General features: G+C 46.5%; 1 protein-coding gene across 4 annotated transcripts in view; it reads right to left on the bottom strand.

Moving 5' to 3' along the window:
* Positions 1-5,934: 5,934 nt before the first annotated feature.
* SF1 (splicing factor 1) overlaps positions 5,935-26,128 on the bottom strand; it is a 46,513-nt gene continuing 26,319 nt past the window's right edge. For all 4 annotated transcript variants that reach the window (XM_056527443.1, XM_056527444.1, XM_056527446.1 and 1 more), the window contains 8 exons: positions 25,858-25,947; positions 25,585-25,768; positions 19,857-19,972; positions 19,670-19,777; positions 13,490-13,682; positions 11,306-11,489; positions 10,872-11,042; positions 5,935-7,055 (listed from right to left, as the gene is read on the bottom strand). In XM_056527443.1, coding sequence (XP_056383418.1) covers positions 6,727-7,055; positions 10,872-11,042; positions 11,306-11,489; positions 13,490-13,682; positions 19,670-19,777; positions 19,857-19,972; positions 25,585-25,768; positions 25,858-25,947 — 1,375 coding nt within the window. In that variant the 3' untranslated portion in view covers positions 5,935-6,726. The remainder of the gene's footprint in view (positions 7,056-10,871; positions 11,043-11,305; positions 11,490-13,489; positions 13,683-19,669; positions 19,778-19,856; positions 19,973-25,584; positions 25,769-25,857; positions 25,948-26,128) is intronic.

A 26,128-nucleotide genomic window follows, 5' to 3' on the forward strand; every position in this document is an offset into this window, starting at 1 on the left:
AGTGTTATCGATGAGGATCTGCTCTGGTCTGCTCGATCTCAGACCAGAGCAGAAGACCCATGGAAGGCCGCGGAGGCAGGTGAGGGGATATCCATGTGCTGTTCTGGATGATTGGATCTCCACGGCAGCGCTGCGGGCGACCCGATCATCCATATTTCTGACCGCACTTCCGCAGATGCCGTGATTTGTATTGATCACGGCATCAGAGGGGTTAATGGCGGACATCTGCGCGATCGCAGATGTCGGCCATTACCAGCGGGTCCTTGGCTATCAGCAGCCGGGACCTGCCGTGCATGACCCGAGCATCGCGCTGATGCTCGCGGTCATGTATAGAACATAAATGTACGTCCTGGTGCGCTAAGTACCGCTGCACCAGGACATACATTTAAGTCTTTGGTCGTTAAGGGGTTAATGGCCCAAACGTAGTCAGCTAGCGACTACATTTAGGTAATTTTCCACACAAGAGTTTTGTCTAGGACTCAACAAAATTTTGTATTGCAGCACTGTTTTTTTGAGTTGAAGCTCCTGTACCTGAAAATGATTTGAATACAGTCACTGACTACGTTTAGGCTGTTAAAAATGGCACATGTGCCACTGTACATGTTGGCATGCCATTTTGCAGATGTGGTGAGAAAAGCCTTGCATGTTGGAATACAGATGCACTAATCACTGGGGGCTTGGGCAGTTGCTGAGACCTAATGTCCACAGCTCTAAAATCATATGGCAATCCTCTCTCCCAAGCCCTCTGCTTCCATGCAAACAGTCTTCCTTTCAAATACCGATTTCTTTTTAAATACTTGATAGTCATGGGCCGTGTCGCTGGGGTATTTGCAGATATGGAAGTGGATGGCTTGAAAGTGATGACTCAAAAATTTAGAACCCCAGAAAACCTCCTTAAAAGAGTACTCCAACATCAGGTAAAAAGGAGATTTTTTTTTAACACTTACCGTAAAATCTCTCTCGAAGGATCCATTGGGGGACACAGACCGTGGGTGTATCTAGCTGTCTCTAGGAGGTGTGACACTATGGTAATAAAAAGCTCCTCCCAGCAGGATATACCCGCCTTCAGGCTCTGAGCTTAAGTTCCAGAGCAATAGGAGGAGACCAATAGGTCAAGGAAAATCCCCAAACTGTCCGAGAACCAGAAGAAAAAACATAACTTAACACACCCTCGGACAGAGAACCAAAGGAAAAAAAACAAAGGGCGGGAGCTGTGTCCCCCAATGGATCCTTAGAGAAAAGGAGATTTTTTAAACACTTACCGTAAAATCTCTTTCTCGATCAGCGCCATTGGGGGACACAGACCGTGGGACGTACCAAAGCTGTCCCTTGGGTGGGCAGATAAGTAATCAGGCAGATGGCCGATACACTGCCGCCTGCAACACTTTACGCCCCAGACTTGCATCAGCCGATGCGAAAGTATGAACCCGGTAAAACCTCGAACGGTAAATGAACGGTAAAATGAGCCACAACCCTGAAAGGAGGAATCTTCCCCTTACAGCGATAGGCTTCCGAAATGGCGGACCGAATCCACCTAGAAATGGTGGCCAGGTTGTCCCTTGCGACGACCTTCCGTAAGGACGAAAAAGGAATCACACTGACGAAACAAAGTAGTGATGGAGAGATAAGACCGAACAGCCCGAACTACGTCCAGCTTGTGTAGTAAGCACTCCTTAGGATGAGAAGGAGCCGGGCAAAAGGACGGGAGGACAATGTCCTCATTGAGATGAAAGGCCGAGACCACCTTGGGTAAAAAGGAAGGGTCTGGCCGGAAAACGACCTTGTCCTGGAGGATCACCAGAAACTGAGAACGGCAGGAAAGAGCTGCTAATTCAGACACCCTCCGGATGGAGGCGATAGCCACCAGAAACGCCACTTTCCAAGAAAGGTGGCGGAGAGACACCTCTCTAAGGGGCTCAAAGGGTGCACCCTGGAGGGCACTCAGAACCAAATTCAAGTCCCAAGGGTGACCGATAAGGAGGAACAGCGTGCGCCACTCCTTGCAGGAAGGTCCGGACATGAGGATTAGAAGCCAGGGGCCGCTGGAAAAGAACAGTAATGGCCGAAACCTGACCTTTAAGGGAACTGAGAGACAACCCCAGCTCCAACCCCGACTGCAAAAAGGAGAGAAGACGGGGAACCGAGAAGGTCACCGGGGAGAAGTCCTGAGCTTCACACCAACAAAAATAAGACCGCCAAGTACGGTGGTAAATCCCTGCAGAGGAGGGCTTACGAGCCTTGAGCATAGTGCGAATGACTTGGGAAGAGAATCCGCGAGCCCTCAAAAACACGGTCTCAACCGCCACGCCGTCAAATGCAGCGACTGTAAATTGGGGTGGCAAAGAGGACCCTGAGAGAGTAGATCCGGGCGGAGCAGAAGGCACAGAGGAGCGTCGTCCAGGAGCCTGACTACGTCGACGTACCACGACCTTCGGGGCCAATCTGGAGCTACCAGAATGGCGGGGACGTCCTCTGCCTTGAGCTTCCTCAGCACCCTGGGAAGGAGTGGAAGAGGAGGGAACAGATAAGGTAGGGCGAACCCCACCCAAGGAATCACTAGGGCGTCCACGGCCAAAGCCTGAGGGTCCCGGGACTTCGACACAAACGGGAGGATTTTCCCATTGTGCCGGGACGCGAAGAGGTCCACGTCCGGAACGCCCCAGAGGTCGCAGAGCTGTGTGAAGACCTCCGGAGGAAGAGACCACTCGCCGGGGTCGGGTGAGGACCGACTGAGGAAGTCCGCTTCCCAGTTGAGCACTTCCGGAATGTGGATCGCCGAAATGGCCGGAACCTTGCTCTCCGCCCAGGAGAGAATTTTGGTTACCTCGGCCATGGCTGCCGAGCTGCGAGTGCCGCCCTGTCGATTTATGTACGCCACGGCCGTGGCGTTGTCTGACTGAACGCGGACAGGACGGGGCTCCCAATGAAGAAGACAAAGAAGAATCGCCCGTAATTCCAATATGTTTATCGGAAGAAGGGTCTCCTGGGGAGACCAGAGTCCCTGAACCGTCCAATCCCTGAACATGCCGCCCCAGCCCGACAGGCTGGCATCCGTTGTAACAACCTGCCAATGAAGGGGAAGAATCGACCGCCCTTGGAGAAGATGGGGGGAGCGGAGCCACCAGTGCAGAGACTGACGGACCCTGAGAGGGAGAACAATCTGACGATCGAGGGACAGAGGAGATCTGTTCCATCGAGAGAGAATCGCCAGTTGGAGGGGGCGGTAATGAAACTGGGCAAAGGGTACGGCCTCCATAGTTGCCACCATCCGACCCAGGACTTCCATACAAGTGCGGATGGAGACTGATAACTGAGTACGCAGGGAGCAGACATCCTCCAGGAGCGCCAGACTTTTCTCCGGCGGAAGACAAATTTGGGCAGAGGCAGTGTTGAATCGAAGCCCCAGAAAGGTTAGAGACTGGGTAGGCCGGAGGACTGACTTGTCCCGGTTGACCAGCCACCCGAAGCGAGTCAGAGTGTGGAGTGAGGTCCAGATTCTCCAGAGTCTGGTCTCTGGTTGGAGTAGAGGCAGTCCTGGAGGGGGGCGATCCAGACTGGGTACGCGGCTCTGGCGTGGCAGAACGGCTACTCCGAGCACGTCCTCTGGAGGAGCGACGTTTATGCCCAGATGATAGGGGGGCCGGACCAGCGAGGGGAACGCTCACGTCTATCCGAAGACTCCATAGAAGAGTCAGACGAGGCACCCCTAGCATGCTTGTGAGAGCGTGAAGTACGAGGAGATGAAGAGCGGGCCCTCTCAGAGGTCCTGCGCAGGGAAGACCCCTTAAAGGCGGACACCATTTCCTCAACCACCGAACGGGAGACTTGGGTCAAGTCAGCCATATACTGGGTCAGGGAAGAAACCCAAGCCGGAGGAGCGGCTGAACCCACCAGGACCGAAGGGGCACCAGGGGAGCAGGCAGAGCAAGCGGGCTCAGCAGAGCCAGGCATCTTGGTATTAAGTATAGTAAGTCACTGAATTCCCAGGTTTCTGATTAGAGGGAGGAACAGCCCTGGGTACGGACATAATGGGGTAAAACAGAAGACAGTCACTTTCTCACCCAGATCTGTGTCCCCTGTCAGCTGCAGTGAGGAGAACTCGCTCCGTGCAGCCAAAGAGACCGAACAAGACAGCCAATAGGGAGGGAGGGGCGTGCCTGGAGCAGGGCACACAGTAACCGACTCCTACCCAAGAAAATCGCGCCCACAGCGCTGATAGGACGCTGCTTCGCGCCTCTAAGAGCTCCCAGCCCAGTGGGCGGAGCCACAGACCGGCCGAAGAAGAACTTTCATGGCGCCCGCTTCTTGTCCCGAGCACACCTGCCTAGCTGTATATGCGCTCGGGGGAACAGAGCGGGCTGCCGGCGAAAGTAAGCCGGCACTGAAGCGCCCGGCTCGTAACAGCGCCGCAGCTTGCAGCCGCGTATAAGGCGCTGCAAGCATAAGTAGGAAGCCGGCGCTGAAATCGCCCGATCCGAAGCAGCGCCGCGGCTTACAGCTGCATATAAGGCGCTGAGTAGTTGCACCAACACACACACACACACATATTAAAGAGCTCCAAACCACATGCCCCACAAAAGTAAGGTGCCTTATAAAAATATGCCCCCTCAGGTGTCACTGCTCCCCCAGCATAAGTGGAGCCCCTGTAAAATCAAGCCCCATACACTGAAGGTGGGCCAAAACAGGGGGTCTCCAGAGGTTGCGAGTCCATACCTATGGGAAAAAAGGGAAAAGAACTTACCTAATGGAGTCTTCAGTGAAGACTTTAGTCAGCTTTTTCTCCCTGCATCACACCTGGTTGCTATGTGCGAGCAAGGCGAGCAGAGAAAAAAGGGGGACCAGGACCCATGAGGTACCACCCAGACGCTGACCGTTGGCGAGAGGAGGTTAACCGCGCATATACGCAATGTCTGTGCCCCCTTACTCGCAATGGGGAAACAGTGAACCGCAGTTCCTGAGTCCCCACCTGAAAACGGAAAAGAAAGGGAATAAAAAACTAACACGTCCCTATACTAGAAAAATTAAAAACAGAAGACCTGGACTGAAGAATCCAGCCCATGTCAACCTCCTTCAGACACTAAGCTTAAACTGACTAGCTCAGACTGACTACCAGAGCGGGTATATCGTGCTGGGAGGAGCTGACTTTTTTTTATTACCATAGTGTCACACCTCCTAGAGAAAGCAAGATACACCCACGGTCTGTGCCCCCCCAATGGAGCAGATAGCGGAAAAAAAAACAAAAAAAATGGCCCAGTTCTGAAACCACCAAAAGCCGATTTGTTTTCAGGGTTTTAGTACAATTTCCAGAATGCATTGCTTTCCCTCAGTCCTCCTACCATGCATACTTTCCTCCCCAGCACTCCTGATAGTTCCCCACTCAGAGCTGTTGCAGAGGATCTCATTTTACAGAGGACTATCACACAGTGAGGTTGCAGCACCTGCTGTATTCACTGCCTGCTCCTCTGCCTGGGGCATTGCTAAGCACAAGGCAGCTTGCTGTAATTCTCCCTAAATGTCCGATAAAAGATATATATGAATATATACAGGACAGGAAGATTGTGATGTAGGCTGTAGTGGCTGGTTGAGCTCAGAAAAAAGACCTAGCCACCTCCTGAGACAGAAGAGGCTAATGCGTTTTCTCTGGAAAAAGGAAGGAGTAGAGGAGCTGGACATGTCACTACACTGACAATGAAAGAACTATACTATCAGGTGTAAATCATGTATAAAAACATGCTGAAGCCAGTACAAATCGTGATAACACTTAGTAAGTTCTATATCTTGGGGTGATAATTAAATACAATCTTCTGTAACTGGAGATCTCTGGACAATTCCTTAATTACAACGAAAAAACTTTTTTCCTTCACTACTTCTAGCTGCAAATTCTGATATGTTTTAAATGTTTTGTTATGTGAAATCTAACACCTTTAGGACTCATTCATTAAAAAGGTTTTAATATAAGATAAGCTTTATACAGAATCATAAAGACAAAAAAAAAAGCAAGCAAAGGGTGCAAAAAGCTCAGACCCTTTATCTATATGCTACAACATCTGCCTTCCAGTGACACACAACTCTGCATCCAATTGTAAATCACATCAGTATGGGGAGAGGAGAACATACATACTATAGGTATTCTGACCACCAAAGTACGAAAGTAAACAATATCAGAAAGGTTACGTAGTTGCTAGAGAATTAAGTGTGGTCAAGGACCAAATGTGTCTGGAGACAATGTAATAGAAAAAAAAAAAAAAAAAAAAAAAAGCACTTTGGGGCAGTGGGGACATTAACAGAACATCAGTGAAATGTGTTTCCACAGGGTGGGATCACCTACAGCAGTCTACGTAAGCTAATGATATTTTTGCTGTTAAATCTGAAGACTTTCACATTAAACATCCTAGTCACTACCGCTGAATTCAGTTTGTAACATTGATTTGAATGATGAGTTAAAAAGAGCTGCCGTAATATAACCGCAAAATTCATAGATGCTGAAAAATACATAGAAAACCTAAGAGCTTTCCTTGAGTCTACTACAAGTATTACGGACATACTGAAGTTACTGAACTCTGCTGAATTGTTAGTCTTCACTTTAGGAGCAAAATCTTTAGACGAAGTTAAGATCTGTTTGCCAATCCTCATTTGCCTTTTTTTTGGGAGGAGGCATTAGTTCACTGTATGGAGTTCTGATATGAAGGCAATGCGCCCTGGTCACTTATCACTTAATGAATAAATTCAGTTTTGAGGAGGAGGTGGTGGTGGGGCAGGCGGCATAGAAAATGGGGGGATTCCAGGTACACCCATCCCCATCATGGTGACAAAATTTGAGGGATCTATGGGAGGAGGGGGAGGTGGTGGTGGAGCATAAAGAAGCCCAGAGGTTCCGGGAGGAGGAGGTGGAGGCGGCGGCGGAGCACTTGGAGGCAGAGGCGGCTGAACACCAGGAGGAGGGGGAACAAGTGAGGCACTGGACTGGAGAGCACTGTTGGATGAAGCAGGGGAAGCTCCTTGTTGCTGCTGCCATGGAGGAAGAGAGGCTGAACCAGCGCTGGTGGTTTGAGGGCCTAAATAAGGAAAAGAGAAAAAAAAAAAAAGAAAAATCAACTTAAAATGTATACTATTGTATAATACACAAGAATAATCACAGGAAAAAAAAAAATAAACATAGCAAGTACAGATGTAGACAAAATGTATTAAGATAAATTTGCACCCTTTTTTATGGTGCATTTTAGTCCAAAATAGTTTAACCACCTGGGCAACATTTATCAACTATGCCACAATCTAGAGAAATTTGTGCCATGCAGAGTTTGCACAAATGGAGTAAATAGGAGCGTTGCTGCCTGCCTGGGATCTAGACAAAAAGTCACAAAGTAGATGTAAATTCACATCTCTGCTTCACACAGGCCCAAGTGTGGAAAAAGCGCTGTAATTTTATTCACTGACAAAGTAAAAGCAGCACTGTATGTAGTGACTGACTTAGGGCACGTGAGGTCAACAACCTAGCGAAAATTATTCGACTTCTGATAAATGAGGACCAAAAACGTAAACATCTTTACTGTCGGGAGCGAAAGAAATTTAGGTAACACACTTGCTTTTTAACCCCTTAAGGACCACGGGTTTTCCCACTTTCGTTTTTTCCTCCTCACCTTTTAAAAATCATAACTAGAGATAAGCGAACTTACAGTAAATTCGATTCATCACGAACTTCTCGGCTCGGCAGTTGATGACTTTTCCTGCGTAAATTAGTTCAGCCTTCAGGTGGGCTGGAAAAGGTGGATAGATTCCTAGGAAAGAGTCTCCTAGGACTGTATCCACCTTTTCCAGCCCACCGGAGCACCGGAAAGCTGAACTAATTTATGCAGGAAAAGTCATCAACTGCCGAGCAGTTCGTGACGAATCGAATTTACTGTAAGTTCACTCATCTCTAATTATAACCCTTTCAATTTTGCACCTAAAAATCCATATGATGGCTTATTTTTTGCGCCATCAATTCTACTCTGCAGTTACGTCAGTTTTTTTACCCAAAAATCTACGGCGAAACAGAAAAAAAAAATCATTGTGCAACGAAATTGAAGAAAAAACGCCATTTTGTAACTTTTGAGGGGCTTTTGTTTCTACGCAATACATTTTTCGGTAAAAATTCCACCTTTTTATTCTGTAGGTCCTTACGGTTAAAATGATACCCTACTTATATAGGTTTGATTTTGACGTACTTCAGGAAAAAAATCATAACTACATGCAGGAAAATGTATACATTAAAAATTGTCATCTTCTGACCCCTATAACTTATTTTTCTGCGTATGGGGGCTCATTTTTGAGCCATGATCTGAAGTTTTTATCGGTACCATTTTAGTATTGATCGGACTTGTTGATCACTTTTTATGCATTTTTTCATGATCTAAAAAGTTACCAAAACTACGCTATTTTGGACTTTGGAAAATTTTTGCGCGTACTCCATTGACCATGCAGTTTAATGATTTTTTTTTTTTTTTTTTATAGTTCGAACATTTACACACGCGGCGATACCACATATGTTTATATTTATTTACATTTTTTTTTTTTATGGGAAAAGGGGGGTGATTTGGATTTTTATTAGGGAAAGGGTTAAATCACATTTATTAACTTTCTTTGCATAGCTTTGCATTGATCAGTGTTATCGGTGATTGATTGCTCAAGTATGAATCTCAGGCTTAGAGCTATCAATTGCAGATCGGACGAGCCGGAGGAAGGTAAGTGACCCTCGGCTTGCGTCCTAGCTGATTAGGACACCGCATTTTCACTGCGGTGGTCCCGATCAGCCGGGAAGGTTTCGTTTTAGACGTGGCGTTCAAATTTGAACGCCGCGGCTAAAGGTTTAATAGTGCGCGGCACCGCGATTGCTGCAGCACGCTATTAGCCCCGGGTCCCGACTTCAGTTACATGACACGCAGTCACCGCGAGACGGGATACTGCCACGGACGTAAATATACGTCCATGGTCCTTAAGGGGTTAAGGGAAGCAGAAGTCCCAAATCCCAAACAGCTGAGAGGACTCAGCTGGCTCCACGCTGTCCGATCGGCATTTGATTGCTCCAAGCCTGAGATCCAGGTTTGAGCAATCAAGTGCAGAGAACACTGATCAATGCTATGTTATTGCATAACATTGACCAGTGCCTGCAATTAGTGTGTGCAATGTTCTAGCCCCTATGGGGGCTATAACATTGTTAAAAAAAAAGAGTTAATAAATGTAATTTAACCCCTTCCCTAATAAAAATTTGAATCACCCCCATTTCCCATAAAAAAATTAAAATAAAACTGTAAAAAAATAAACGTGGTATCGCCACGTGCATAAATGTCCAAACCATATAAATATATTGTTAAATAAACCGCACGGTCAATGGCATACGCGCAAAAAGTTTAAAGTCCAAAATAACATTTCTGGTCACTTTTTGCACAAGAAATTTTTTTTTATAAAAAGCGATCAAAACAAAAATAGTGCCGACAAAAACTCACTGCGCAAAATATGAGCCCTCATACGTGGAAAAATGAAAAAGTTATAGGGGTCAGAAGAGAACAATTTTAAATTTACAAATTTTCCTGCATGTAGTTATGATTTTTTCTGAAGTAATACAAAAATCAAACCTATATAAGTAGGGTATCATTTTAATCATATAGACCTACAGAATAAAGATAAGGTGTCATTTTTACCGAAAAATTTACTGCGTAGAAACGGAAGCCCCCAAAATTACAAAATGGTGTTTTTTCTTCAATTTGGTTGCACAATGATTTTTTTTCCGTTTCACCGTAGATTTTCAGGTAAAATGTCTAATTGTCACTGCAAAGTAGAATTGGTGGCATAAAAAAAAAAGGAACATGGATTTTTAGGTGAAAAATTTAAAGTGTTATTTTTAAAAGGTAAGGAGGAAAAAACGAAAGTGCAAAAACGGAATACCGCTTGGTCCTTAAGGGGTTAAAGAGTACCTGTCATCAACTAAAACTTTTTATATCTTGTTCCTCATGTATAGTAATGAATCTTTGTGATGTATCTTAAAATAAAAAATAAAAAAATCACAATTTATATGTCTTTTTCACCTATGAAGTTCGGTCCACTGGGGGTCTCTGTTCTATGTCTCTCTGCACTCCGGACTGGCACAAGTCCAAAGTCTGGAAGTGAGGGTGGGGCGGGACATGAGCGTGGCCCTGCTCTACTGTCAGACAGGTGGGAGTGAGCAAGCTTTGAAAGAAGATTATGAATGAAATACAGGGCGACAAGGAAATAAAAACTGCAGGGGGTGGTGGTGGTAAGGTAATGAGGAGGGCAACATACCAGGAGCATAATATAACGCAATGGAGATGGTGACAGGTACTCTTTAAAAGGTATGGTTTCACTACACCCTTTTTGTTTCCCTGACATACAGAGCTCTGAATATCAATCAAGAAGGGGCTGGGAGGTGCAGGCAAATGAGGAGATGCTCCAGGCTGTAGTATTTGAACAGCTTGGTTCCACGGCCTTGACACTTGGTTGAAAAATAAGTTTGGCAACAACCATCAATTCAAGGAAAGGTACAGTCTGTTTTATACCTTAACTCAGTGTTTAACAACCAGTGTGCCTCCAGCTGTTGCAAAACTACAACTCCCAGCATGCCCCAAAACTACAACTCCCAGCATGCCCCAAAACTACAACTCCCAGCATGCCCCAAAACTACAACTCCCAGCATGCCCAGACAGCCCCCCCCATGGCTGACCAATCTGAGCATGTATGACCACCTTGAAGAGATTTGCTTAGTATGCATAACCATTGACAGATACAAGCCGAGTCTGCCATGACTAGCATTTTTATTAAATATAATTGCGATTATTTCACTAGTATCCTGTGACATGACCTCCTTAACAAATACTTACTTTGCTGCCAAGGTAGTGGAGCCCCGGGTTGGGGTGGTGCACCTGCACTTTGCTGCTGCTGCCAAGGAGGCAAACTGGGTGCAGATGGTGGAGGTGGTGGCGGTGCAGGACCACTAGGAGGAGGTGGTGGTGGTGGAGGCATCAAACCCATAGGGTGAGTGTGCAAGAGACCTGGAAAGGAAGGATTTAAGAATTATAATAAACGTAGGAACAATGGAGGAGAGATTCATCAATATCTGTCCAGAGGAAAAGTTGCTGAGTTACCATAGCAACCAATCAGATCACTTTCGTTTTTCAGAGGCCTTTTTTAAAATGAAAGGAGCAATCTGATTGGTTGCTATGGGCGACACAGCAACTTTTCCTCTGGACAGGTTTTGATGAATCTCCCCCTATGTCTTTGTGCAGTTCTTTCAACTACTAGTCCAAATGCCTACCCATAGGATGAGGACCAGGTGGGTGCGCTCCTGGATGAGGCTGCATCCAGTGATGGTGTGGTCCTGCAGGACTGGGCTGTAGAGGGGGACCATTTCCTGCACCTCCCATTGGGTGAGGAAAGGAATGAGGGGCAGCATGCATGGATGGATAAGGCCGATCAGTTGCCATCCAAGGCGGTCGGTTCTGAAAAGAGAAAACCAAATCAAACATTAAAATAGGATACGCATCTTCCAATGGATGGAGCCAGATATTATGCTCTGTGCCCATCTGGAGAAAAAATAAATAAAAATAACAGCTCTATGAAACACCGCTATCAGGTCCAATAGCAAAGTGGCCCCTATGGTCAAGGAAATCAATGAAGGATTAAAGACTTCTCTTTACAGTACTTGCAGATTCCCTATTGAAAGATGATATACAGTATACTACACATCTTGGGGCAGTGTTTACCAACCAGGGTGCCTCCGGCTGTTACAAAACTACAACTCCCAGCATGCACTGACAGCCGAAGGCTGTCCGGGCATGCTGGGAGTTGTAGTCTTGCAACAGCTGGAAGCACCCTGCTTGGGAAACACTGTCTTAGGGTTTCAACCATGAAACAAACCTTGCAGGAAAGGAACCCAACATGGGGACATACCCGAACTTATAACATTAAATAGAATGTATCATTAGAAATTGATAGCAGATTATTGTACAATTTTTTTATTAGATCACTGACACCTTGTGACTCCCCACAAGCACCTGTACCAATTCATAATAGTGCCCCTCACAGGTACCTATTGCATCCCACCAAGAATAGAATGCCAGAGTATACAGCAGCAGGTTTCAATGGCCTGAAAGGCATCACTTCGTGACTTAGTTCAGGCAGCCTTCCCGTAGTATACCCTATGTTAACAGGACTCAATAACAAAGTCCGCCGTGCTATGAAGTTCCAATAAAATGACATACCTATGGAAAGGGGCCCAAACTTCATCACTGTGTTTCCATTCAGTTTACTGAAATTAATGGCACCCCCTTCTGTCCACCACAATATACACCAGCATCTAGTTCTTGGCAGAATGTCAAGGGATACTTGTTTTGAAACCATAAATGTAGGTGGTTCCTAGCCTAACCTTTTTATGGCATTACTCTTCTGCTCCAATATAAAGATGTCTTTGGTAAGCTCTCTAGGAAATCTTTCAATAGGATCAATACCTTTAAAGGGTACCTTTCATTAAAAAAAACTTCATATATTATAGATTAATGTATGCAGAATAACTTTCCAATTGCATGCTATTTAATTCTCCACTTTGAAAAAATGACCACTAGAGGTCTCCCTACCAGTCCTGGCCGCAAGCCCAATTTATTTATTTTTTATAGATTTTAGACTCATGCTGGTGTTCTAAACCTCAGACTGCAGCCAGCACACCGACAAGCTTAGCACTGCTCCCTGCCTGTCAATCAGAAAGGCAGGAGCCAGCACTGTTTTCATAGCACAGCAGGGCATACTCCTGACTCTGCCTTACTGCATGCCCTGATTCATTTTACTATCTGAGCTCCGATATTTCTTCTCTCTGCACATGCAGTTGTAAACAGAAAGGAGAAGATTCAGAGCTGCCAGCTGAGCTTGTCTAAGTCCCGGCTGCAGTCTGAGATTTAGGACTCCAGCATGAGTCTGAAATCTATAAAAAAAAAAAAAAAAAAAAGGGCTTGCAGCCAGGACTGGTAGGGAGACCTCTAGTGGTCATTTTTTTCAAAGTGGAAAATTAAATAGAAAGAAGCATATATATATATATATTTTAAATAGCATGCAATTGGAAAGTTATTCTGCATATATTAATCTAGAATATATCAAAAAAATTTTTGATGAAAGGTACCCTTTAACAAACCAGCAAAATGTCCAGAACCTGCTGAGCATAAGACTGATATTAGCAAGTACAAGCATCTGCTTGAGCAAACATCTTATAGAATCTCAGCAGTTAGTAATTATAGCAAAGGAGAAGTAAGACTGACAACCATTCTTTAACAAAGTTCAATAGCTATAACGTTCAATGGTATGCATCTCTCACCATTCAGAGGATGGTTGGTTTCTATTTTTGCCTGCTTAAAACAAAGACTCATAGGCGTCCTAATGTACGTGACATTTCTTTGTCTAACCATGCAGTAAGTTAGACGGCCTGGCTTATAGGTCAATGGTGCCTACGTACCACAGGTGGCTGGCTTGAAGTAATGGCAGCTGGTCTTGGTGATCCTTGAATAGGCGTATGTGTTGGAATAGTTGGAGCTCCCATAGAAGAAGGTACCGGTGCTTCTCCAAGTTCTGCCATAAGAGAAAGGTATTCTTTATCCATTCTTGCTTTATCTTGAGCTGACTGGGGCTCGCCAGGCCGGACTGGGACACTAGATAGAAATATGAGGATATTAGATAATCGCAGAAAGGCAGTGTAATACTTCAAGTGCATCTCATGTTTTACACTTCAGAGCTCTGCCAAATACATGTTAATGTATGGATATTTTGTATACCTTTATAGATGTTGGCTAAAAGTAGTTTTTTTATGCTTACTGTATAATCTTTCTTTCTCGGAGGAGCCAATGGAGGACACATGAGACCGCGGGTATGTATATGTATATATATATATATATATGAATGAAAGTCAGCCCCTCCTGGCATATCCTGGATATACCCCGCCTACTGACTGAGCTAATCAGTTTAGTCCCAAAGCAGTAGGAGAGGACCGACAGAAAAAGAAAACCAGCAGGTGTCCGAGGGAACCAGACAAAAAGAACCAAACACCACCCCTCGGACCGAAAACTGAACCATAACCACAAACGAGTGGGTGCTGTGTTGACAGAGACCATGGGACGTACCAAAGCAATCTCTGGGGTGGGAAAAATACCCAAAACAGAATCAGGCAGAATACTGAGCCACTGACGCCTGCAACACCTTGCGACCCAAACTGGCATCCGCAGATACAAAAGTGTGCACTTGGTAGAACTTTGTGAAAATATGAAGGACGACCAGGTGGCCGCCTTGCAGACTTGTAAGGCCGAAGCCCTATGGCGTAGCACCAAAGAAGCCCCAATGGAACGCGTGGAATGGGCAGTAACCCGAAAAGGTGGGACTTTCCATTTACGCCAGTATGATTCCGAGATGGCGGAACGGATTCACTGCGAGATGGTCGCCTTGGAAGCAGGAAGACCCTTGCGATGACCCTCTGGAATCACAAAGAAGGAGTCACCCTGCCGGAAAGAAGAGGTGACTGAAAGATAGATCCGGACAGCTCGAACCACATAAAGACAATGGAGGGAACGCTCCTTAGAGTTGGATGGAGCCGGACAAAATGAAGGGAGAACAATTTCCTCGTTCATGTGAAAGGAGGAAACCACCTTGGGCAAGAAGGAGGGAGATGGCCAAAAGACAACCTTGTCCTGATGAAGAACCAAGGGAGAGCGACAACAGAGCAGCCAGCTCAGAGACCCTCCTAATGGAGGTAATGGCAATGAGAAAAGCAACCTTCCAAGAAAGAACGCAAAGAGAAGCTTCCCGGAGAAGTTCGAACAGAGCCTCCCTTCAAGGCGCCAAGCACCAGGTTGAGATCCCAAGGAGGATGGCAGAGCCGCATGGGCCAAGCCCTACAGCAAGGTGCGGACGTGAGGGTTGGAAGCTAAATGCTGCTGAAAGAAGAGAGAGCTGACACTTGACCCGTAAGGGAGATGAGTGCTAATCGCCGATTCAGACCGGATTGCAAGAAAGCAAGAAGGCGTGGGGAGAAAGACTGAGCCTCACACCACTGGAAATAAGCGCACCAAGCACGGTGGTAAATCCTAGCGGAGGAAGGCTTCCAAGCCCGAAGCATGGTGCTAATCAGCCCGGAGGAAAACCCCCAAGCTCTCAAAACCGCGGTTTCAACCGTCACGCCGTCATATGCAGCAATAGTAAATTGGGGTAGCAGAGAGGACCCTGGGAGAGCAGGTTGGAGCGAACTAGAAGACGCAGGGTTACGTCGGCGTACCACGCACGCCTGGGCCAGTCTGAGGCCACCAGAATGGCGGGAACAGCCTCCGCCTTGAGTTTCCCCAGAATCCTGGGCAGGAGAGGGAGAGGCGGAAAGAGGTAAGGGAGACTCAAGGATGACCACGGCATGACGAGTGCGTCCACTGCCAGAGGGTCTCATGACTTCAAAACAAAGCAAGGAACCTGTCTGTTGTGGCGAGACGCGAAGAGGTCCATGTCCGGGGTCCCCCAAAGATGCAGATCTGTGCAAACACCCCTCGATGTAGAGACCACTCCCCCCAGATCCGTGGAGGAGCGGCTGAGAAAGTCAGCTTCCCAATTTTCCACACCTGGAATCTGGATTGCGGAGAGAGTGGAAACCCGAGTCTCTGCCCAGAGCAGAATCTTGGAGACCACCTCCATCGCCAAACAACTGCCGCCCTGGTGATTGATATATGCTACTGCTGTGGCGTTGTCTGATAGAACTCGAACAGGACCACCCTGTAGGAGAATCTCCCAGTGGAGGAGGCATAGAAAGATGGCACAGAGCTCCAGAAGATTGATGGGGAGGTGAGGAAACCAGCGACCTTGGACCGTTAAGGTCCCTAAACACACCTCCCCGAACCCAGGAGACTCGCATCGGTCATGATGACCTGCCAGTGGAGGGGAAGAAACGACTGCCCCTGGAGGAAGGAAGAGTGGAGCCACCACAGAATAGACCATCGAACAAAGGGAGGCAGAAGAATTCGGTGATCCAGAGTGGACGGTGACTTGTTCCACCGGGCCAAAATGGCCAGCTGAAGAAGGTGATAGCAGAACTGGGCGAAAGGGACTGCCTCCATGGCCACCACCATCCAACCCAGCAACTCCATGCAGAAGCGAATCAGAACGAGAGGGGTGCCGTAGGCGATGGACACCCTCCTGCAGGGAGTGCCGCTTGTCCAACGAAAGACTATCACGGGCAGCTGCCGTGTCGAACAGGAGAACCAGGAAGGCAAGGGACTGGGAGGGAGAAAGATTGGACTTTTCCCGTTTGATCACCCAACCGAAGGCTGACAGTCTGTACAGTGAGATGAAGACTTAAGTTTAGGGATCGGGATGGAGCATTGATCATAAGATAGTCCAGGTAAGGGAGGACCGAGATCCCCCGAGCCGGAAGGATGGCAATCACCACCGCCATGATGTTGGTGAAAACCCTGGGAGCCGTAGCTAGGCCATAAGGAAGAGCCACAAACTGGAAATGACCCGCAGGGACATCGAAGCGGAGGAAACGCTGATGATGGGGAAAATGGGGATGTGCAGATAGGCATCCCGGATATCCACCGAGGAAAGAAACTCCCCCTGATCCATGGATGCTACCACGGAGCGCAAGTGGCCGTTGAGTAGCTTGAGGTCCAAAATGAGGCCTTTCTTGGGGACTACAGTGATTCGAGTAGAACCCCAAAAAACGCTCCCCCGGAGGAACTGGCACAATAACTCATTGAGCGAGGAGGGTACTTAAAGCAACCTGAAAAGCCGTCGCCAGAAGGGGAACGAGGAGGGCGGGATCGGAAGAAACGATCCCAGGAAAAAGGAAGCAAATTCTCTCCGGCAACCATCGGATATGATGTCCCGGACCAAGGCGTCCTGAACTTGCGCCAGCCAAACTTCCTGGATAAGAGACAGACGGCCACCCACCGGAGAAGAGGACAAGGGTGGAGGCGTCCCTTCAGGAGGAGAGAGGCTTACGGTTACCGGGCTTAGCCGCGAAACAGCAAAAACGGTTGTTCTGCTTCCAGGAAGGACGCACCTTGAAAGAAGGGGCATTCCGAGAGTGGGAGGGCGCATGATTGGTAGGGCGACCCGAAGCAAAGGACCAAAAGGAAGCAGTCTTCCGATGGTGATCAAAGAGGTTTGTTCTGTGGCAGCAGAGAGCTCTTACCTCCAGTAGCTTGGGAAATAATTTCATCTAGGCATTTCCCAAAGAGCCGAGTACCGGAGAAAGGCAACTCTGTTAGAGATTTTTTTGAAGCAGCATCTGCATCCTACACCTTCAGCCACATGGAGCGACGAATCGCAACCAAGTTACCTGAGGCAAAGGCCGTGCATCAGGCTGACTCCAAAGCCGCCAAACAGAGGAAGTCCCCAGCCTGAGAGAGTGGAGGAGCAAGGTCTGCCAAGTCCTTCCAAGCAGCGCCTGACAGGATGCCCTGCCGTAGCTGAGAAGCCCAAAACGAAACTGCCTTGGACACCCAAGCAAAAGCGCAGGTGGGTAGCAAGGACAAAACTGCCGCTTCAAAGACAAATTTCGCCAAGTTCTCGATCTTGTCCTCAGCATCCTTAAAGGATCCTGGTCCTGTCCACTTGGAAACCAGATCTGGAGGAAAGGGAAATTGAGCTTGAATCTTCTTGGTTCCCTGGAAACGTCTTGTTCAGATGCTTCCAAGCCGCATCCAGTAAGGCGTCAAATTCAGCATGAGAACTGAAAGCCTTGGGAGAATGCCGAGAGCGGAAAAAAGAAACTTCTGGATCAGGATCCGAAGTTCTTGGGTCCTCTAGATGAAAATGGTCCTTAATGGCTGACACCAAGCTGTCCACCATATCAGACACGGCAGAGTGGTCCTCATGATCCGAGGTGGATTCCAACCCATCATCCATTACTTCCCCTGGAGATCGGGAGCATGCAGTGAAAGCCTTAGACTGAGGCATGCGAGACCTAGAAAGAGGAGTCGGGGACCTGGGATGTCACCGGGGGAGCAGCCCCTAGAATGGGGGCGCTGCTGGTGAGCAAACATGCGACTCCGGAGTCGGGGACCTGGGATGTCACCGGGGGAGCAGCCCCTAGAATGGGGGCGCTGCTGGTGAGCAAACATGCGACTCCGGAGAAGAGCCTGGCGAGATTACTTTAGGGTGCTTGTGAGCGCTGGGAGTGTGAGGTGGGGCGTCAGGAGAAACAGAGCAGGACTCCCTGAGGTTCGTGCGCAGGGAAGACTGCTCCAAGGCCAAAGCCACTGATCTGGAGACCCTAGCCAGGTCGGAGATCAACTGGGAAAGAGAGAAGACCCACTCTGGGGGAGGGGCGGACACTGCGCAATCAGGAGGGACATCCTGAGAAGAAGGCACAGGGGGGATGGAGTGCGTGGTGGAACAGGCAACACAGATTGATTCAGTGGAACCACTGGGCATTTTGGTCTTGCAGCCCACACAAGAATAGTAGGTGACTAAGGATGTGGTCGCCTATCTAGGGGAAAAGGGGCGGTTCGGGTCTGGGGTCGGACATAGGTGCTAGTAAGAAACAGACAGCCAAGAAAATAGAGCAAACAGACAGCCAAGAAAATAGAGCAATCTCACCCAGGTCCTGCAGCTGCACCACGTCCTGTTGCCGGAGCTGAGGAAGCGGGCGGCAGCAGAGGAGAACCTGCACGCTGAGCAGGAAGAGGAGAAGAGGGAGGTGTCAGCTGCACTCACCAGGTGGCTCAGGGACCTAGACAGTGCCCCATTGGAGGGAGAGGAGGCGGCCCCCAGAAGCTGACCCCTCAGAAGTACGCGTACCGTGCTGATGGGATAATCAGTGACCCCTTTGTAAGCGCGCAAAAACTTATTGGCCAGCGGGGAGAAGGGGGGCGGGGAGCGCCACCAGCGGGCACGTGGAGCTGGGAGAGGGCGGAGCTAATTCCCGAAACAGGTAGTGGCCTCAATTAATGCCCTCACCGCTGCGCACGAACGGAGGAGAAAGTAAAAAAGGACCAGCGGCGCAGCCGCAGCACAGAAGGTAGGGACCACGGTTGGCGCACCAGAGCACTTATGTGGAGGACCGGGCTGCCTGTAACACTGATGCTCGAATGAGATGCGCCCTAGCTAACTAAATAAAAAAAAGAAAACCAGGTCTGGAGAACTGTATCTGCCTCCTACTGACACTAAGCTAAAACTGATTAGCTCAGAGTCTGTAGGCGGGTATATCCTGCCAGGAGGGGCCTTTTTGTATGCCTAGTGTAAGCAAGATACCCACGGTCTGTGGCCCCCAATGGAGACTACGAGAAAACCTTTTAATGGGGTCCTGAATGTCAAAGAGGCATGGCCAGGGAGTCAGCTGAGCCCCCGGATCACCCCCGCCTATTCTTTGATGTTGAGACGCTGTGCATACTGAATGGCGATTGAGCTGCACATGCGGTGAGTTGGATACCAAACCTTTCTGACTCACTACATGTGCACCGCAAGGAGCAGGCATGACATCACAGGAAAGGCACTGTGGCCCCTCTGAGCCTCATAAATGTTTTCTTTTTAGCAAAATAAATGCAAAAACAATCTAGAGAGCTATGCAAATATTCACACACTTTATTTGGCTGTGCTGGTGGTTTCATGTGACAGATGCATGTTAACATTAACAAGTGACTGGTTTATACTGAATTTTTACCTCGTAAATTTGCAGTCAGATGCAATATGTCCAGCTCCTCCACATTTTGTACACAGGGTGTTATTGGTGATGCTTCTAGTTTCTGTATTTTGCCAGGGTCGCAGAATCCTATGAAAAGAAAAAAAGACCTTAATATAGAACATAATCCAATATTTGTAATTTGAGACTTTAGGAGAAAAATGCAAACCTGTTGTCATCTTCACGTAAAGTTCCATTGAGTCGAGCAAGCTCTCGCAGTTGCATTTTGCGGAGATCATTCTGATCTTCAGGCGTTTCAATTCCCTGTTTGAGAATATTCCTAATCTACAAAAGGAAAAATAAAAATGCAACAACCAACAATATTAGCCCCTAAGAATTGGAATACAATAGCACAGGTTTAGATCAATTCAGTATCGATAGATAACTACACAATGTAGAATAAACATCATAAGTGGGAAATGCAAATGTAACATGAAATTCTTCCTGACCCCACAAAGGCAGGCAGACAGATTAGGATTTAGACCAGGGGTCAGGAGCCCATCAATTGAGAGTGACAGGTTGATCACTGACGTGTGGAGAGTAGATTACAGCAGGTACTTCTGAATAATTATTCTGGTTGCTATGGAGCCACAGTTGGGTCCTATGCAGACCGCACTGACATGCTGATGCTAGTGCAGAGAAGCTTAGAAAGGAGGTTGACCTCTTAAGGGGTTATCTGGCAGAATAAGATTGGGGTACAAGCCGGCACCTGTGCAAAGAACAGTAATGTGACTCATGCTGCAGAACACTTACTTGAGAACTTCATCTACATTTCACTATAAAATGAAAGGTGTCATCCGGTGGTGGGTGATGTTGGAGATTGGGAGTCTATTAAAGGGTACTCTGCCCCTAGATATCTCATCCCCCTATCCGAAGGATAAGATGTCTGATTGCTGGGGCCGCTACTGAGGATCCCACGATCTCAGCTGCGGCACCCCAGACATCCGGTGCACAGAGCGAACTTCAATCCGTGATGGATGACTGGCGATGTGGGGCAGACGCTCGTGACCTCATGGTCACACCCATGCCTCCTCAATGCAAGGGGGCGTGACCCCCCCTCCCATAGACTTGCATTGAGGGGGCACGGCCGTGACAATGAGGTCACGAGCCTTCTGATGCTCTAAACGAACGCTGGGTGGAGCAGGGAGACTGCGGGGGCCCCCTGCGTTTAGACATCTTATCCCCTATCCAATAGGGGATAAGATGTCTAGGGGCGGAGCATCCCTTTAACTATGCCTATTCTGCATTACATGAAAACCCTCTCCTCCAGTGCTTCCACGGTGCCTCCAGTGTTGTGCTGTGGTCCTCGGTGCGCACAGCGGTGTTACGCTGCTGCTCAGCCAATCACTGGCCTCGGTGCTACATCGCTGCCACCAGCAATTAGCTAAGCTGCAAGCATGATGTTTTGACTTTGGAAGCAGGAAGAGGATTGTGACCAGAGGACACTGGAGGTAGGGCTTTATTTTCCTTTATGTATAGCAGAATAGGCATCGTTTACTAAGCCCGGAAAAATCCCTTGTCTGGCCAACAGAAGGCTACTTGGGTATATATTCTATTTTATCATTTTATTACATATATAGTTACATAGTTAGTATGGTTGAAAAAAGACATACGTCCCTCAAGTCCAACCAGGGAATTGAAGGGAAGGGTGTAAGGGGATAAGGGAAAGGGATGTAGTTTTATAATTCTGCATAAGCATTAATGTTATTTTGTTCCAGGAATGTATCTAACCCTGTTTTAAAGCTGTTAATTGTTCCTGCTGTGACCAGTTCCTGAGGTAGACCGTTCCATAAATTCACAGTCCTCAGTATATTTGAATACTGTTTTGCACATACAATTAAAAATTTCTATATATCCTTAGACACAGTTTAGAAGAGCAATGTACACTTAATTTTCTATTAACCTGTAATGGTGCACAGACACTACACCAGCTCTAGACTGAGGGCATACACAGTGCGATAGAGTCGAGCCACGATATTTCCTACATAACACCGTATTGCTCATATTAGTTGCTGCCACTGTAAAATTTTTAGACGGGACCATACAGTACAAATGGCATTTATTATTATAAATATCACTAAGGACAGTACATTACTTCACAGGAGCTACAAATTAAAGTATCTATGCTGTACTGACACCTAGTGGCCAAAAAAGGCAGCATCAATTCTCAATTGTGTAAGCAAAAGGATGAAGACACAGTGGCCTCATAGGACGTTAAGTATATGGGTTTTCTTTAAAATGTGACACGAGCCTAAAACATCAAAGAACTCCTTTGTCCTACCCCAACCCAGCACTTTTTTTTTTTACTATCAATTTAGATGTATTTGGTGTTTTTACAGGTCAAGATGTATTTTCTGGCTTATTGGTATTATGGCAATACCACAGATCTTAGTTTTGTTTATAACCTCTTACGCACCAGGGGACATTTTTTTTCAAACCTGGCAGAGCAGCGCCGGCAGGTCATGTATGATTAGTTCTCCAGCGCACTGCGGCCGATAGGGGCACTGGAAACTGCTACATAGCGGATATTAAAGGGGTACTCCGGTGAAAACCTTTTTTCTTTTAAATCAACTGGTGGCAGAAAGTTAAACATATTTGTAAATTACTTTTATTAAAAAATCTTAATCCTTCCAGTACTTATTAGCTGCTGAATGCTACAGAGTAATTTCCTTTCTTTTTGGAACACTGATGACATCACGAGCACAGTTCTCTCTGCTGACATCTCTGTCCATTTTAGCAACCATGCATAGCAGATGTATGCTAAGGGCAGCATGGTGGCTCAGTGGTTAGCACTGCTGCCTTGCAGTGCTGGGGACTTGGGTTCAAATCCCACTAAGGACAACAATAAATAAATAAAGCATTATTATTATAATAATATAGGGATTATTATAATAATGTCAGCAGAGAGAACTGTGCTTGTGATGTCATCAGAGAGCATTCCAAAAAGAAAAGAATTTCCTCTGTAGTATTCAGCAGCTAATAAGTACAGGAAGGATTAAGATTTTTTAATAGAAGTAATTTACAAATATGTTAAATTTTCTGCCACCAGTTGATTTAAAAGAAAAAAGGTTTTCACCAGAGTACCCCTTTAATGTGGCTCTCAATATGAATAGGACAAGAAAAAAGGTAAAGTGTTCAGATGGTACCAAAACTTAAATTTATCACTATAGAAAGGGACTGTATATGCTCTAAGGCAGTGTTTCCCAACCAGGGTGTCTCCAGGTGTTGCAAAACTACAACTCCCAGCATGCCCGGACAGCCAAAGGCTGTCCGGGCATACTGGGATTTGTAGTTTTGCAACACCTGGAGGCACCCTGGTTGGGAAATTCTGCTCTAAGGCTATGTTCACACAGAGGAATTTCTGGGCATAACCATTCTGAAATATTCAGCTCGAAAATTCCATTGCAGCAGAGTCTCATTGATTTCAAATGGGATGCTGCCGCACCGTGCACACAGCGGAATTTCTGCGGCAGATGTTTACACCACAGAAATTCCGATCCCGCTCTTCCCTGAAAGAATTTATATGTTCATTCCTTTGGTGGTGTCCGCTTGGAAATGCATTGTGAACTATGGAGACAGCTCATTTCTGAGCAGTCCAACTGCCGGGCGGAACATGCTATTTGTGGAATGTCGGCCCCATGTTTCCAAAGGTCATCAGGTACGTTGTTATGACTGCAATTTGAGAAGGTTTTTTCTCCCTTGTTTTTAAAGACCATAAGCGGGGATTACACTCTATGGTCTGCAGTTTTATATCCTGTTATGGACAGGAGACCCCTCTATGTTCAGCCCCTGGGCAGGACAAGGAGGAGAGATAGATGCTGCCCACTTCCTCATGATAACTTTATGCCCAAAGAATAGGAAATTACCCCTAAATTTTATCATGGGTCCGGCACCCACGTCATTTTGTTATATTTGGGTTCTCCATCAAATCCTCTTTCTAGGGGTACCTGACATGACCCCCTTATTGTGTATAATTTACCCAGTGCATACAGTTCGGGCAGGGATCAATACACAAGGGTCATGTGAGGACTCATTTTAAAGGTATTATGATGGAGAATCTAACCGTATAATATAGGGCTGTATACATACTACCCTGACCGCCATATTTCATATTGGAAGACATGGCATTTACACAGGGGGAATATGTCCCAAACATTTCTTTGATCTATTGACATCAGGCCTAGGAGTCTGCTTGGCTGTGAAGGCGTCAAATTTACCATCCAGCCAAGCAGTGTCCATTAATTAGCACAGTTATGTTAATCGCCCCCAAATGGCCACTGGAAGTCATAGCTTAGACTGTCGTCTCCTGGCAGCTTGGATCAAAACATGAGGGATTCTTTGAAATGTTAAACTAACACAGACAAGGGTAATTGGATTAAAAGTGTGCATACCGATGGACATATATTACAAATGACAACAATCACCCTGCAACATGGATAGATTTTGCCATGGTATATGACACACCATCCAAAAAGAAAGTTAAAGGGGTATTCAAAAAAATAATTTTTTTTTTAAATTATATGTCAACTGGCTCCAGAAAGTTAAACAGATTTGTATATTACGTCTATTAAAAAATCTTAATCCTTCCAGTAGTTATCAGCTGCTGAAGTTGAGTTCTTTTCTTTCTGACAACAGTGCTCCCTGCTGACACCTGTCTGTCTGACTCAAGAACTGTCCAGAGTAGGAGCAAATCCCCACAGCAAACCTCTAATGCTTCGGACAGTTTCTGAGACAAGCAGAGGTGTCAGCCAAGAGCACTGTTGTCAGAAAAACCCCCACAAACAACTCAACTTCAGCAGCTGATAACTACTGTAAGGATTAAGATTTTTCAATAGAAGTCATTTACAAATCTGTATCAATGAAAAATAGCAAACATGGATCTTTGCAGGCGCATGGACAGCAGTGGATAAAAGTTCATGGAGTCTTCAATACATATAGATGTTTATTTTAAGCACATAAAAGCAACGCGTTTCCTGCCCGTAGCGGGCACTTCATCAGGCAAGTGTGCATGTATACAGGTATCAGAGAAAGCACATTTAAATAGACGGTCCCTACATACAATCAAAAGGTCAAATCAATTAAGCTATTCTGGCCCCGCCCACTCTCAGCCTCGCTACAGTATCTGTAGCGTCGCTCATTCATAAAATCAGGCTACTCCAGTACTGGGCAGCCGGAACCTAAACCCGTCCACTTTCCAGTGCTTGGAGATTATGCGGCTATCATATTTTCCTTTTTTCTTGATTTCATAACTTTCTGTGTCTCTGTATCCACTAGAGACTATAATACCTCTATCTGTGATAAGTTTGTTTAGACATTTGTATGGTGTTTTTGTTATGTAACTGTGTTCACCTGGACTCCGTAATCCTGTCCAGAATAGCTTAATTGATTTGACCTTTTGATTGTATGTAGGGACCGTCTATTTAAATGTGCTTTCTCTGATACCTGTATACATGCACACTTGCCTGATGAAGTGCCCGCTACGGGCAGGAAACGCGTTGCTTTTATGTGCTTAAAATAAACATCTATATGTATTGAAGACTCCATGAACTTTTATCCACTGCTGTCCATGCACCTGCAAAGATCCATGTTTGCTATTTTTCATTGATGCTATTTGGACCGGTGAACCAGGATAGACCGGAGGATCGTGGCTGCTGACAACCTAACCTGATTAATACGCTGTATGGTGTTGTACCCTTAGCGCAACACATTGTGGTAAGTGTGACCTTTATTGCACTTATTCACTGTCTATAAACATATCACACTAGGGGCGCGTGTTCCCTCTTTTTTCCCTTTTGTCTTTGCACATTTACAAATCTGTAACTTTCTGGAGCCAGTTGATATTGAAAAAATACCTCCTTAAATCAAAAGACAAAATCAATTTGTTAAGTACCCTTTACCTGATCTACAGCTTTCTTGACATTCTCCATCGTGTTAGCGGTTACCAAGGCATGGAGTGGCTCATCTTCTCCCGGAAGCATCTGCCCGTCTTTGCGTCCCACTTTCCCCTCCTTCACTGAACCTTTGCCACGGATCATTATTTTGGCGTTACACTCCTTCTCAATGTTTTTAAGGGTATTACCCCTAAAAAAAACAAAAAAAAAAACATACAATGAATCCAGGACAATTTTAATAAAGCTTTTCATAACGCAAGACAGAAAAAAAAATCATACCTGGGACCGATAAGTAATCCAACAAAGTTAATCTCGGGATATTCATCCTGTGGTATCATGACCTTGTCGCTCACACGAGTAGCAGGTGGTCTGGAAAACAAAAGCAAATGCAACAACATTAAAATACACCAGAGATCGATCAAAGCCTGTAATTTGGCAAAAAATTTGACATGCCATCCAGACAGAGCAAAAGTTTAGATTGCACAGTCTCAGTCCAGAGACCTATTGTGATCGAGCGTTAAATCCCTTTGAGGTGCGCAGCAGCACTCTT

Source organism: Hyla sarda, chromosome 6 (genome assembly GCF_029499605.1).
Source record: "Hyla sarda isolate aHylSar1 chromosome 6, aHylSar1.hap1, whole genome shotgun sequence".
NCBI lineage: Eukaryota > Metazoa > Chordata > Amphibia > Anura > Hylidae > Hyla > Hyla sarda.